The sequence below is a fragment of the Lycium barbarum genome, chromosome 4, assembly GCF_019175385.1.
Source record: "Lycium barbarum isolate Lr01 chromosome 4, ASM1917538v2, whole genome shotgun sequence".
NCBI lineage: Eukaryota > Viridiplantae > Streptophyta > Magnoliopsida > Solanales > Solanaceae > Lycium > Lycium barbarum.
In genome coordinates, this window is record NC_083340.1 from 29,826,313 (window position 1) to 29,841,970 (window position 15,658).

Sequence of the window (15,658 nt, forward strand, 5' to 3'; positions counted from 1 at the left end):
TATTCAAATATGTAAATTTTATTTCAAAATTTAAAAGTTTGAATCTCGAAAAACAAAGTGTCATATAAATTGATATAGAGAGAATTAACATATAGTCATTTACTACGTATTTAAGAGGTATGAAAAATGCATGTCTCAGAAAATATTCATCTTTTTAAAATCAAGGGTATAAATAGATTTTCAGTTTTTGTTCTCTTAAATTTCTTCACATAGTTACATAATGAACTTTTCACTTGTAATAGTTTTTAATAATTATATATATTTAATACAGTTAGTTACAAAATAAACACTTAACGACCTAGTAAAAATAATATTATTCAAGCTAAAACATTTGTGCAGATTTCTATAGTATAAAGGTGTAAGTGCTTGATTTTGAAATACTGCATTTGACTCATGTTATAAGGGTATTTAGCGTAATGTTTTTTTTAAAAAAAAGTCCCCTTTGAATGAGTTATTTTAGTATACATCTGTCCTAATTTATACCGTAGAATTTAAAAAACAAATAAGACTTTTAAAATTTATGTTCTAAAAAAAAATCATATTAAATATTTGTGTGACAGACAAACGTTAAATTTCTTCTAAGGTATTATTATTTTTTGTACAAATTAATAATGAAATGTGCCACATACAATGAGTAATTAATAGCTCAATAAATGTCTCTTATCTTTAAGGAACTATTTTACACCTACTCAACGAGAGAAAACGGCATAAATTTAATGGAACCTCCTGTTTGGAATTATTTTTGGTCTCTGGTATATTTTTCGGTGAAATTTCTATCATTTTGGTTTACTTGTAGTGTCTACTAGAGTGTTTGGTATAGCACGTTCGGAGAGTAGACGAAAAATTTCGATATTTTACATTAATCTTCTTCATAATTCTCATTAAATCTAGCAAGTATATGATTTATTAAATATTTGACGCAAATAAAAAAGGCTCATTTTTAACAAACTTGAAGGACAAAACTACTCATTAACACATTCAAAGTACGATTTTAAACTTATCAAACATAAGGGACCATTTTTGTTATTTTTCAACTCGACAAAAGAAAATATTACATGATAGAGAGAGACATGCAATCCTACCTCCAGAAATTTGGTATTAATGTTACTTACAAATGTTATTTTAGTTATATACTTCTTTTTACAAGAGATCACTAAAAATAACACATGAGATCGATAAATAAGGCACATGAAATAGAAAATCACATTTTCTTCTATTCAAATTGTAAGTGATCATCACAGATCTTTTTCTCCGTAATGAAGGTTGGACAATTCCAATCTTTCACGAACTTTGGCATTACATTCACTTTTTTGTAAAAATTTATCTGCGCGCACCACGTATTTACACCAAGTCAATAAATGCATGACACGTGTTGAACACCTATCACTTAATCATACTTCATTAATGTATATTTTCAGTTTATTAAATCACTAAACTATAGTAAATTACACAGAATTAATGTAAACACCCAATGCAGATGAGTATTTACCTTTTTTTTCTTTGCAGCGAAGTGCATCACATACAAACAAATGCAAAAACTAGAAAGCAACAGACAAGGAGCACTCGTCCTTTTATAATTTTGAAATTTAAAAAAAAAGAAATAGAAATAAAGTTTTTATTAACGAGATGATATCCTAACTTTGAGTGCCCATAGTTGTTCCTAATAAATGATCACTTAAAATTGATGGAATTACTTAGTAAATTCACATATATGTTTTCCATAAAACCCCTTAATTGCCATGTCATGTAGGCATTTTAATTAATCATGACACGTTTTAATCGATAAATACACAAGATCAAATCATGACAAATATGTCTTTGGTTTTATAAAAGGAAAAATAAAACGATTAAAACATTCACATGGACAAATGACAACTATGATCACTTCTATCAAAACAACAAAATGAAGATCGTGTGAAAAACTTAAATGCATCGCTGCTTTTCTGCCTCCATCTGTTGCCTACTGTTAAATTGTCATTTTCATGCATATACAGTAGGGGTCCTACTCCATGAAGTAACTAATAATAGTTCGTCCACTTCAGAAATGATCAACCTTTGTTATAACTGTTTATGATGATTGCAGTAGTTTCTTGTAATCATGGAATGTCCCGTCGAAAGGGGTCACCCTGCCCACAGAGACGGTCCAGAGTTGATCAACACTACCTGATGTTAAATGTAGATAACACGTAGCAGCAGCATTAAAGATCAGCAAAAACAAAATACCGTTATGTTTCCATTTAGCCAAGAACATTGACAGAAGTCTCATAGTACCATCAGTACGCCTCCTTGGAACAAGACAAGACCTTGTATCAGGGCCTCCACAGCGTCCAGATCCTACATAGAGCTCAAATTAAAAATTCGCATATATCGCTAATCTACCAAAAGCAAGCAAGAATATGTTCCCACTAGAACAAAGTGTATAATGCAATCACATTTGCAAAAGCTTTGGATAAACATCATACTGACTACTAGTAAATCATTTGTTTTAGCTGTTGAGGTGAAATGAAATGCATGTAACAAAACAATGAGACTAAGCATCCTTCCTAAAACCCACACACTAGCTACGAATATGGCCTGTTTGTGTGCCAGATCTACGGCTGAAAGCTTCCACTTTTTAGTACCAACAAAAATATGTCCAGAACGAATGAAAAGAATCACAATCACAGATGTACAAAAGAAGATGGTTAATAAGAAACAAAAACAGGTAAAATATGGCTTACCAAGTGATCTGATGGCTCATCAAGAAGCAATATGTGAGGCTTTTTGAAAGTTATCTTTGCAAATGCAATTCTGCTTTTTTGGCCACCTAAGATGCCATAGATCAACACATACTGAGTGAGGAAGGCAACGAAATTCAGTTTGGAGGGAGGAAGGCATACTGAGTGGACATCAATGGCTGCATTGCGAAAGCAAGTAACAATCTTCCCGAAGCTGTAAAAGTTCCAAAATGAGTATTGCAAAATATACTCAACTAAAGGCATCAATGTTTTCCAGTCAGATATCATCATAGCTTGGCAACACTAGAAAATCATGCCAACATATTGAATATCATGTATGACCAAGAAGGAGAGCAAACACTTGCAATGCTCCTAGATGTAAAGTGTTCCATACTCCCAAGAGAATAAGATCATACCCGTAAAACCAAAGACAGTCTCTATGTAACGAATGAACACAGCTTTCCACCCTACTTGCAGCTGCATGGTTTGAAAAACTATGTTTTAGAAATGTTACACCTCTCATTTTCATACGTTGAGTTTCGCCGAATGCTAATTGTCCTAGCCTTGGGAAGCAGGATAAAATAATTCGAGGTCATGGGGATAGATATGTCCATCTTGGGTATATAATGGAGAGAAACCATGTTTAGTAAGCCTTGGGAAGGTTTAAGACTCGTCGGATCATCGGAGTTAAGTTTCGGTGGAAGTTGGGTAAAATGTCACATTATGGCGCACTTTGCGGCGCAACATGCAAGCAGCAAACACGCTTTGCGGCCACGCAGTTGCACAGCAAAGTGGGACAGTGAAAATTGGTGTTGTGCGCGGTCTGCGACACAACATGCGGCTCACAAAGCACGCTTTGCGTCTAGCAAAGCTCGCCGCATGTTGTGTCGGTCCAGAATTTTCTGGACCACTATATATATAGATCAAACTCTACCCAAAAATCATATTTTCACCATTTTTGGTCATAGAAACCTCTAGAATATTCTCTCCACTCCTCATCCACAAGAAATCAAAGGAAAGCCAAGATCAACCACTTCAAATCCATGAAAACAAGTGTGTGAAACTTAGTAAAAGTTCATCTACTTCAAGAAAACCCAAGGGAAGTGAAATAGGATTTTGGTGCTAGAAGAGCATTTCCATTCAAGGCTTGTTCATCCATCATCCAAGGTAAGTTTCATGACCATACCGTGTTGTTTAAGATATTGGAAGGCTAAGAAACTTGAATTGTAGAAAGACATAGAAAATGGGTCATAAATGATTAAATAATGTCATTGTTGAATAGTGGTTGGGATGAATGATGAACGTTGGTATGTTGTGATCGTGAATACGTTATAAATGACATTTAGACTATGGAATAGGTATTATATGTGAGGAAACGCGATAATGAGCTATAACCATAATTGTGGAGGATTGAAGAGAAATGGTGAATTGTGGTAAATGTAGATAAATGATGATTGTTGGTTGCAATATTGTGAATGTTGATATGAACGTTGGGAGCTGATATAGAACATGGGAAAAGTAGTATAAACAAAGGAAATGCTGCCCAATTTTCTCTAGCGTTAGTAAGTCCGTTCTTATAATTGTTAGCTAATGTCGATACGAATTCTCTTGAAGGTAGAACGTGGGCATTAAAGGAGAACAAGCAAACGATAAATTAGCTAAACGTAAAAGGTATGTGTGGATAGTCCTTTCTTTCTATGGCATGAATTTGATGGTATGATTGTTCCTTCTTCTCTATCAATCCTCTATATCGCGGAAAACTAATAGCCCATGTTCATGAATAGCCATATGAGATGAGAGATATGTTATGAGTCCAATGATGATAAGCTTGAGTCTAAAGACTCTAGAGTTCATGTTATGATGTTCCTATAACGCTAATGATGTTGTATACACTCGCTAATGATGTTGTATACACTCACCTCATCCATTATTCCTTTCGAGGTGACGCAGAATACCATTAAGTTAAGTATGTCATGTATTGTAGACACTCACCTTATGTATTGTCCCTTCAAGGTGAGGCAGAGTACCATAAAGTCGATGATGTTATGATTTGTAGACACTCACCTTACGTATTACTTCCTTCAAGGTGAGGCAGGATGTTTGTGAATGCTCCATAATGGAATCGGGGGATCACGACCTTACGTCACCCCGATAAAGTATAGTTGTCCTTGAGTCTTCGTGTATGTATTGTGATGAGCATACTATGATGAGTAGATTATGATGAGCATATTATGATGAGCATATGATGATGATATTACACCGTACCTATATGGTCGGGAAGATATACACACCACTATAGTGGGCAGCTTATACCCCAGACGCGGGAGGCCTGGACGCAGGTTGCTTATTATTACACCGTACCTACATGGACGGGCAGCTTATACTTATACATTTATGTCTATATGATATGATGACGAGTATGAGTAAGATAGTATGATTTATTTCTTTTATGATTCACAGTCAGTTACAGATTGCTCCTCATTTGATACCTCCTCATTTCATTGATGTTTCATTATTGTTTATGCCTCTCATACTCAGTACAATGTTCGTACTGACGTCCGTTTTCTCTGGACGCTGTGTTCATGCCCACAGGTAGACAGGGAGGTGAGCTTGATCCGGACTCGCAGGAGCCAGTAGCTGATTAGAGAGCACTCCATTGTTCCGGAGGTGCTTATGATTATTCTTTTGTGTATATTCATGTATATGTATTTTTGGGCATCACGGGGTCTTGTCCCGTCCTTATGTCTAGCACTCTCGTAGAGGCTCATAGATACGCAGTGTGGGTCATATGGTCTCACGAAATTGTTATTACGTATATATATTATTTTGATGGCCGAGAGGCTTATGTATATAAAAGTAAGTATGTTCTAAAATGAAAGATGATTTTCTTATGAATTGAGTATAAATTTGATAAAAGGGTATATAATGAGTATGATGAGTAACAGAACGAGCGGTGCTCGGTGGGTAGCCCCGGGTACCCGTCGCGACCCCTAGTCGGGTCGTGACAAGAAACTTCCCAAAGGACAAGCCCCAAGCAGCATCAGACATCACTACTCTTCAAGTTGCTGGAGGAAAGCCCTTATTATCACGTGGACATAAGACACCAGTGCCACATCCATATTTTTCCTTCCTTTTCACCAGGCAAGAGAATATTCAGCAGCTTCTTAATAGAAATAGTTAAGAGTACCCTGTCCGTGAGTATAACACTGAACATGAGCTTCTGAAGGCATATCACATGAACGGCACCTGTAACTCTGAGAATACATATTGAAAGAAAAAAAAGTGAAGATCCTTTCAGTCACCTTAACCGTATCGTAATGTTTCTAGCATAAGCAAAGGGAGGGGAGAGTTTACTTGATCAAACAAATGGTCTCGTAGAAAATGACCCAATGGCTTATCGAAGTTCCCATAGCATTTAATACGAAAGAGATGAGATCTTTCAGAGACAGTTCCTTTCCGAACACATCGGGATGACAAGGAGACCAAAATGCTTTGATTGTCAGATGGAGATGGAGCAAACTCTTTCGAAGAACCCAATTTAACAGGAGTGTTTTTCCCATCTAGTTGCAAATGAATTTGGTTCACATCCATAGCATTGCAATCATTTTGAACATTCTATGAGAACATGCCTTGATCAACTTCCTGTGAAGGACCGAAACTAGTGGAAAGGAACTTGTATCCTTGGCATCATGGACATCGTGGGCTACTGATGCCTTTGCCCCAGAACACTCCATCATATGCAAGCGCAACAATTTTACCACAGTAAAACCAAATAACTGTTCTTGCGACTAATTTTTGTTTCATGGAATTATGCAAATACGGAAAAAGCTGGATTTCTGTTGAGCCTCAATTTCCCCCCTTCCTTTTTGCTATGTTTACTGGATACCCTTCACTAGTTCTTCCCTTTATTTATTTTTCTATGTAAAATGGAATGAAACTTCCACTTCAAGAAAATATTATAACTTCTAGTTCAGACCAACCTCAAGCAGACACTACTACATACAACAGACATTCAAGGGAAGGAGAAGCTTGTTCAACTTTTTACCAGGGCAAACCTTGACCTCAAACCTCAACCAGTTACTACTGCTCACAAAATAACATACACAATTATATTTCTGAAAGCTCATTAGTACATATCAGTTAACAAAGTACCCGACTGAAACGTGACAAGATAAGTAAAAGCACAGTCGATTTACAAGCACCACATGCTGGGTTGTCCTGACTCATAGTCTGCGTTTTAACATGTAGACATTACTTTCATTAGGAACTGTTTAACTTGTTTAAGCAAATAGACAAGCTCAGTTTCACTACCAACTGAAGTGTAACTCTCACAAGTCTTTTTTGGTAACTAAATGTATTATTTACCAACTGAGAAATTCTGTACAAGTCATAAAGATTCTAAAACCAGGACACAGTCCCCAGTTTCACTGATCAAAGGCAACAACTAAGACTATTGTATCAGTTAGCTACAAAGAGAAAGCTAATGGTAAAAATCAAGTTTTTGAACTCTTCTAGCTAATCTAGGCTTCAAACTGGCATGAACAACAACATCCTGTATAATCTTCCTGATTAAGACATCCTGAGGTCGACTTTTAAGTTGGAACACACTGGTTCCTCTCTTTCCACAAGGTGTATATGCGGCAAGAGAGGACTATTTTGCACATCTCCTGAGCAACAGTCCTACCATTGGTATTTGACACTTGACAGCATCTATGCAAGCTCTTTTGTCCATCTCTTGCAGCTCCTGTTATATCCCTGCCAAGTTAGGAGCTTACCCCATACAACAATTGAGTCGTCACATAGGAAAAACAAGTGGTCAATGCTTTCACCCACATTTTCACACAGAGGACACAACATATCACTGATCAGCCCTCATTTCATCAGTATATCCTCTGTGTATAATCTTCCCAGAATAACTAAGTATAGAATGAAATTCCACTTTGGTGCTCCACTATTGTTACATAGAATGACTTCTGAACTCTCACAAGTCATTAGCTACAAATTGTGATTCACCTGAGTGCATGGAGCCTTCATTGTTGTGTCCTTTATTCGTTTGCAAAAGGACAAACTAGGCTCTCAACGTAGAAGTTCGCATCAACACCGAATTTAAAGTTGGCGAGCTCTAGATACCTGATCGAGTCATCCTTTGGACTGTATATCATGAATCTTGATCCAAAAACAAGCAGAACTTCACCTTTATTTGACTTGCAAAAAAGAGGAGTCCAACTATACTTAGAAATATCATGAGAAAAATTGATGGTATATATTTTTGCCCAAGACTCTTTGACCCCATATTCCTTCATAACCCACACATCGGCGGAAGTGTTCTCATTGTCATTAAACATGCAAAGATCACTTCCCAACACTCCAAGTTTCACACAAAAATCTCTTTTTCCATAGCAAGGCTTCTCCAACTTTCCCCATTTCTCGTCAGCCAAATAAAAATAAATTATGTCCCCAAAAGAAATGATGTCCCCCTCATTACCCCAAGGATGACTATCAAAATTAACCCAATGAAGCTTCCTATTGACCAACTTAGCCAAACCAGATTGTCTCCTCCCAGCCTGGAAATCATCAACTATTTTCCAAGAGTCACTCTTTAAACTATATATTTCAACCTTAAGATCATTGTTAGTAGTAGTATACATCCGTAGTATTTTATAATCATCATGAAGCTTATCATATCCAAAACCATACACTTTCTGACCATACCTCTCTACAGCTTATGCAGTAACTTTCTTGAACTTCCTGATAGATGGATTCCATAGCAAATATTCATTTACATTAAGTTTAAGACAAATCAACACATTGACTGAATCCAAAATCTGAAAATTTTCTTTCAGGGACAATCCAAATCAAATGGTTCTACGACAGACTCATTAAGTAAAGACCGAACTGAACAGACATTATGATTTTTTGAAGAATTTTCCCATCTAGTTGCAAATGAATTTGGTTCACATCCATAGCATTGCTATCATTTTGAACATTCTATGAGAACACACCTTGATCAACTTCTTGTGAAGGACCGGAACTAGTGGAAAGGAACTTGTATCCTTGGGCATCTTGGACATCGTTGGCTACTGATGCCTTTGCCCCAGAACACTCCATCATATGCAAGCGCAGCAATTTTACCACAGTAAAACCAAATAACTGTTCTTCCGACTAATTTTTGTTTCATGGAATTATGCAAATAAGGAAAAAGCTGGATTTCTGTTGCGCCTCAATTTTTCCCCTTCCTTTTTGCTATGTTTACTGGATACCCTTCACTCGTTCTTCCCTTTATTTATTTTTCTATGCCAAATGGAATGAAACTTCCACTTCAAGAAAATATTATAACTTCTAGTTCAGACCAACCTCAAGCAGACACTACTACATACAACAGACATTCAAGGGAAGGAGAAGCTTGTTCAACCTTTTACCAGGGCAAACCTTGACCTCAAACCTCAACCAGTTACTACTGCTCACAAAATAACATGCACAATTATATTTCTGAAAGCTCATTAGTACTTATCAGTTAACAAAGCACCGACTGATACGTGGCAAGTAAAAGCACGGTCAATTTAGAAGCACCACATGCTGGGTTGTGCTGACACATAGTCTGCGTTTTAACTTGTAGCAAACATTACTTTCATTAGGAACTGTTTAACTTGTTTAAGCAAATATACAAGCTCAGTTTCACTACCAACTGAAGTGGAACTCTCACAAGTCTATTTTGGTAACTAAATGTATTATTTACCAACTGAGAAATTCTGTACAAGTCATAATGATTTTAAAACCGGGACATAGTCCCCAGTTTCAGTGATTAAAGGCAACAACTAAAACTATTGCATCAGTTAGCTACAAAGAGAAAACTAATGGTAAAAAATAAAGTTGTTGAACTCTGCTAGCTAATCTAGGCTTCAAACTGGCACGAATAACAACATCCTGTATGATCTTCCTGATTAGGACATCCTGATGTCGACTTTTAAGTTGGAACACTCCCTGGTTCCTCTCTTGCCACAAGGTGTATATGCAGCAAGAGAGGACTATTCTGAACATCTCCTGAGCAACAGTCCTACCATTGGTATTTGACACTTGACAGCATCTATGCAAGCTCTTTTGTCCATATCCTGCAGCTCCTATTATATCCCTGCCAAAGTAGGAGCTTACCCCATACAGCAATTGAGGCGTCACTTAGGAAAAACAAATGGTCAATGCTTTCACCCACATTCTTACACAGAGGACATAACATATCACTGATCAGCCCTCATTTCATCAGTATATCCTCTGTGTATAATCATCCCAGAATAACTAAGTATAGAATGAAATTCCACTTTGGTGCTCCACTATTGTTACATAGAATGACTTCTGAACTCTCACAAGTCATTAGCTACAAATTGTGATTCACCTGAGTGCATGGAGCCTTCATTGTTGTGTCCTTTATTCGTTTGCAAAAGGACAAACTAGGCTCTCAACGTAGAAGTTTGCATCAACACCGAATTTAAAGTTGGCGAGCTCTAGATACCTGATCGAGTCATCCTTTGGACTGTATATCATGAATCATGATCCAAAAACAAGCAGAACTTCACCTTTATTTGACTTGCAAAAAAGAGGAGTCCAACTATACTTAGAAATATCATGAGAAAAATTGATGGTATATATTTTTGCCCAAGACTCTTTGACCCCATATTCCTTCATAACCCACACATCGGCGGAAGTGTTCTCATTGTCATTAAACATGCAAAGATCACTTCCCAACACTCCAAGTTTCACACAAAAATCTCTTTTTCCATAGCAAGGCTTCTCCAACTTTCCCCATTTCTCGTCAGCCAAATAAAAATAAATTATGTCCCCAAAAGAAATGATGTCCCCCTCATTACCCCAAGGATGACTATAAAAATTAACCCAATGAAGCTTCCCATTGACCAACTTAGCCATACCAGACTGTCTCCTCCCAGCCTGGAAATCATCAACTATTTTCCAAGAGTCACTCTTTAAACTATATATTTCAACCTTAAGATCATTGTTAGTAGTAGTATACATCCGTAGTATTTTATAATCATCATGAAGCTTATCATATCCAAAACCATACACTTTCTGACCATACCTCTCTACAGCTTATGCAGTAACTTTCTTGAACTTCCTTATAGATGGATTCCATATAAAAAATGGTTCTACCCCAACCCTAAGACAAATTAACCCATTGACCGAACCCACAATCTGAAATTTGTCTTTTAGGGGACAATCCAAATCAGATGCTTCCATGACAGACTCATTAAGTAAAGACCTAACTGAACATACGTTAAGATTTTTTTTGTTAGGTCGATAAAGACTCGAGATAAGCCTGTGGTGGGTGTAATCCTTGTTATCAGCTGATAAACTGAGATGGGTGTTGATAAATTGAGGGCTAGATATTAAATCAAGCCAAGATTTTGAGACAGACCTGAATCAAAAGAGGATTTTTACAGGAAGTCTTAGGAGGATATCATTGATGAGTTCAAATGGAAGGGTGATCAAGATTGAGTCTTGAGGATCATTTTCCATTTGGGCTTTACTGGATTTGGATTCTCCACACGTGAAGTAGGAAACAATTCGGAGATTTACATGGTCCTACTAGTTATATTTTTATTATACTCTCTTCGTTTTAATTTATGTGAGCCTATTTAACTAAGCATGAAATTTAAAAAAGAAGAGATGACTTTTAAATTTATGGTCCTAAATGAGTCACATATATTTTGTGTGGTTATAAATCATTACATAAATCAAGAAGCAGCAAAAGATGGAAAATCAAGAAGCAGCAAAAGATGTACAGTATATGCTTTCTAAGAGAACTCATTGACCAATTATCGGCTACCAAAAAAAAAAAGGACTTTAAAAATCAATCTTGATGGAGACCCAGAATAAGATATCAGCAATATGAATATTGTATAGTCATAATTCGAATTGGGTCCACTGGAAAATGTTTTGAGTTTTAAGTGGACAGAGAAAGAAGGATCAAGAAAGCAGAGAATGGATGAGTGCTCTTTTTTTGATACTAAAAAGTGCCAACTCAGAGGCAATAAGTTTTGTTAATCTTGATGAATTTTATAGTAACTCATTTATGTCATGACAAAAGTTACTGTTTTCTTCCTTTTCTTAATTAGTGTCACACCCTAATATCCCTAGGGTGTGATGGGCACCCGATCCCATATCCGGAGCCGAGCGAACCCACAGATTCTTATTACAAACATAATTTCTTCGGACTCCGAAAATCAAATAAAAGTAAAATACATATTGAGCTTTCGAAATCTTTCTTTTATCGTTCTCAAAATTAAACAGAATCCGTAATTATATAAAATTTATTACATAACACAAAATGACATATCGGTTGATGGAGCCGCTTACAGATTGACGACCAATACCCACGACGCTGTCTGCAAAGTCTCTAACTTCGAACAAAACATCATAACATAATACTCTGACCTGGCAACACTCCAGGAACAAAACGGAGCTTGCCAACTTCGCTGGAACATCTTCTGTAATATTTTCCACTTATCTGGGTGTACCTGCGTGGCATGAAACGCAGCCCCCCGAAGAAAGGGGGTCAGTACGGAATATGTACTGAGCATGTAAGGCATGGAATACAGAAAAGAGAATCATAACTGAAACAATGAATTACCAGAATCAAGTATGACCCTTTTAGAACATCAAAGTACTTGCCTCTTCAAATGAAAATCATGCAAATCCATGTCATATATCATATGTACAGATAACGTGTCCCGGCCCTCCCGTGAGGGACTCGGTGGATGAGATAGTACATGTTCACATCATATGTCATATATGCGTAACGTGTCCCGGCCCTCAAGTGAGGGACTCGGTGGATAGAATCATGCATGTCAACATCGTATATCACATATGCATAACGTGTCCCGGCCCTCGAACGAAGGACTCGGTGGATGAAATCATGCATGTCAATGTCATATATCATGTTTACATATAACGTGTCCCGACCCTCTATTGAGGGACTCGGTAGATACATATAACGTGTCCCGGCCCTCCCTTGCGGGTCTCGGTGAATAAATCATCATATGCGATCCTGGCCACCATCCCCATATCATCATAACATCATATACATATAACGTGTCCCGGCCCGCAAGTGAGAGGGACTCGATGAACAATGCAGTGGAATACGCACGAGAACATGTCCTGGCCCGGGCTCAGTGAAATCCAAACTGAAACTTGCACGAACAGAGTAGTGCGAAACCATATGCACACAAATCAAGACCCGATATATACGTACACTTACCGACATCTGACGGCTCGGAAACAAGTTTCGGGTCAATCCGACTTCGTATGAGAAAGTTACAAACGTTTGAAGTACAGAACGTTCTATAAGAATTTTAGAGCAAACCTAAGATCTTTTCCGAAGATTAGGGACATTATAACTTGCAAAATTCTTTCAGAAACAAAGTTGTTATACTTATCTCGTTACTCAATCGTATAACAAACTGGATCATATCAGACATGCTTATATCAGAAGTGAATTAGAATCGTAGGCAGACTCGGAAACATATTAAATAGAGCTTCAGAAACAAATCTCTTCCGGATACCATATGGATCAAATCAAATATAACCTTTAGAATCATATGTACATATCAAAATATATTAAAGACTCATACCAGAATACTCATATCAGGATACTCACCTCAGGATACTCGTATCAGAATACTTATATCAGAGTATTTATATCAGAACACTTATATCAAAACACTTATATCGAAATACATATATCAAAATACTTGTGTCAGAATACTTGTATCAAAATAATTATATCAGAATACATATATCCATAAGTAAATAAGAATCATGAACTTATATCAAGAAGGGGATTAAGATCACAATCAAATTCGGAATCACCGAACAGATTTATCCCAAGAGCATATCACATCATACCTTACTTGGCTCTAGGACATGCCAAAGAAAGAAAGGGTAAGCCTTACATACCTGTGCCACGCCTTATTAGCTACGCTTATTTGTCCAAGCTTGCTAGTCTACATACAAAAGAATTCACATAATCATTAATCCATTGTCATCTACTTGTCTTAGCTTCTCAAATAAATTCACTTATATTCTGCCGAAATTTCGGCAGCACCTCCCCTGTAAATGTACCATCCCCGAGAATCTAACTCGATCAATTTTAATCAACAACAATCCGGGAATTCAACCCGGCCAACCATCACACTAACAATTTCAACAATCAACCCAAGATACATTCTAACATTAGCAATCTTCGTCACACAATCCAACTACACTTCATTCACATTTAATTCGATTCGCATAACATTCAAAATGACTCCATCGATACACTACTTCACCCGGCGCCTTACAAATGGAATAAGAACAATAACAACACATTTCCTTTTCTTCCAAATTCCACAAGAACACTAGCAATCTATATTTCAACAACATCATTCATTCTTATAATTATAAAAAAAATCATACTAATATCACATTAACTTCTTCCATAATCCGCCAACAATTACAACTTCATTCCAAGTCATGCAACCTTCATTTTTCCGTCATGAAATTCACAATACAACAACTAAAATATTAAATAGAATCAATTCACTACAACTTGCCAAATCACCTCTCATTCGGCCACTACAACTACATGCATATTTTCATGAATTTTCCATTCATTTCTATACATTACAACAACAACCAACATACTACACAAAATTAGTCCATCTTTCCTATACAACAAGGCATATCCACGACCAACACCAAACATATACACGGCCACTTACAACATCCATATTTTCATGACTTTTATTCATCTCTACATACTACAACATGCACAAACATCCATAACATATAAAAGGAGATTGAATTCTTACCTCTTCCACTTATCTTCTCTCTTGGCTAAAGTTGTGAACTTGCAACAAAGAGAGGGATTCTTGCTTTAACAATTTTACCATGTTAAAGAGGACCTTCTAATTGGTAGGAATGCTAGGAGAAATAATTTTTTTTGGTCAAAATTTCAAGGGAGCAATTTTGCTCCTCCATGGCCGAATGGCCTTAGTGGTTTTTCTCCTTCTTCAAGTTTGTTTTTCATCTTTCTAAAGATGAAGACAAACATGTCTTATTTATCCTTTTCTTCCACCATTAATCTATATTTATTTTTAAGCCCCTCAAGTATAAGAATATAAACACATGGCCTTATTCTTTTTTTTTCTCCAAAATTCTAGAATTCTCTATGGATGAGAAAAGATGATGAATTTGTCATCTTCTTAGTTGCATATATTAATTCCCATGTGGGCTTAGCCCAAGCACCTTGGCCGGCCACCTTGGCTATTTTTCAAGCCCAAACCTCTCTTTTCCTTCTTTTTTTTTTTTCATCCCAAGCCCATTTTATTCCATGACAAATGTTTGTTGTTCATGAAAACTATTTTCCAAATTTTCAAATTTGCCCTTGGCCTTTCTCAATGTTTCCGCATCGATATTTTCATAGACAACTTGTGTGCTAAACGAGATCAAGAACTTAGCCTTGCTCCTAATTTCCCGCGATTATCTTGAATTATCCGAATGTACAAAATGCGGGATGTAACATCCTCCCCCCCCCCCCCCCCTTTAGAACATTCGTCCTCGAATGTTCAACTGACCTTATGGGGTGTTGCAATACTTCGGGAGGGTCCCTCTCATAGTTATTCCTTCCTTCGTGCCCATTCCTTATCTTTCACCTTACTTTCTTCATAATCGAATTGCTCGGTCTTTACATGAGTCTTCATTTCATCTACAATATTGCAGTCCAGTTGCACTTATGGTAACTTATGATCCGAGTTCATTCGACTTCTTAGTTCACAACATCTTTGAGTCCTTACTACAACCTTTTCTTTATTTCCTTCTCTCACATTGTTTTTTGACACAAGTATACTTGTCTTTGATGCCTTCGTATTGGCGCTCGTTTCAGCCATCGTTATTCT

General features: G+C 36.8%; 1 protein-coding gene across 2 annotated transcripts; it reads right to left on the minus strand.

The window, feature by feature from the left end:
• Positions 1-1,700: 1,700 nt before the first annotated feature.
• Positions 1,701-15,266, minus strand: LOC132635761 (ABC transporter F family member 2-like). 2 transcript variants are annotated; one of them, XR_009580733.1, is made up of 6 exons: positions 14,573-15,262; positions 13,680-13,726; positions 12,081-12,241; positions 2,721-2,931; positions 2,224-2,334; positions 1,701-2,126 (listed from the first exon to the last, which is right to left on the minus strand). XR_009580733.1 is itself a non-coding variant. In XM_060352271.1 (6 exons), exons 3-6 carry the CDS (start codon positions 12,206-12,208, stop codon positions 2,122-2,124), a joined length of 444 nt encoding a protein of 147 aa, XP_060208254.1. In that variant the 5' UTR covers positions 12,209-12,241; positions 13,680-13,726; positions 14,573-15,266; the 3' UTR covers positions 1,701-2,121. The 2 variants fall into 2 exon arrangements, 1 of the variants encoding a protein (XP_060208254.1); XM_060352271.1 differs by having other exon boundaries at positions 1,701-2,163; positions 2,272-2,334; positions 14,573-15,266.
• Between the last annotated feature and the right edge of the window lie 392 nt (positions 15,267-15,658).

What these genes read in the sequence shown, in the direction of transcription:
- LOC132635761 (XM_060352271.1), bottom strand. Translation starts at nt 12,208, where the DNA reads ATGTTCCAGCGAAGTTGGCAAGCTCCGTTTTGTTCCTGGAGTGTTGCC. An exon ending in TGGGTATTGGTCGTCAATCT is followed by an intron (nt 2,932 to 12,080) that starts GTAAGCGGCTCC and finishes GAACTTTTACAG; the next exon opens with CTTCGGGAAGATTGTTACTT. An exon ending in TCCAAGGAGGCGTACTGATG is followed by an intron (nt 2,164 to 2,271) that starts GTACTATGAGAC and finishes ATTTAACATCAG; the next exon opens with GTAGTGTTGATCAACTCTGG.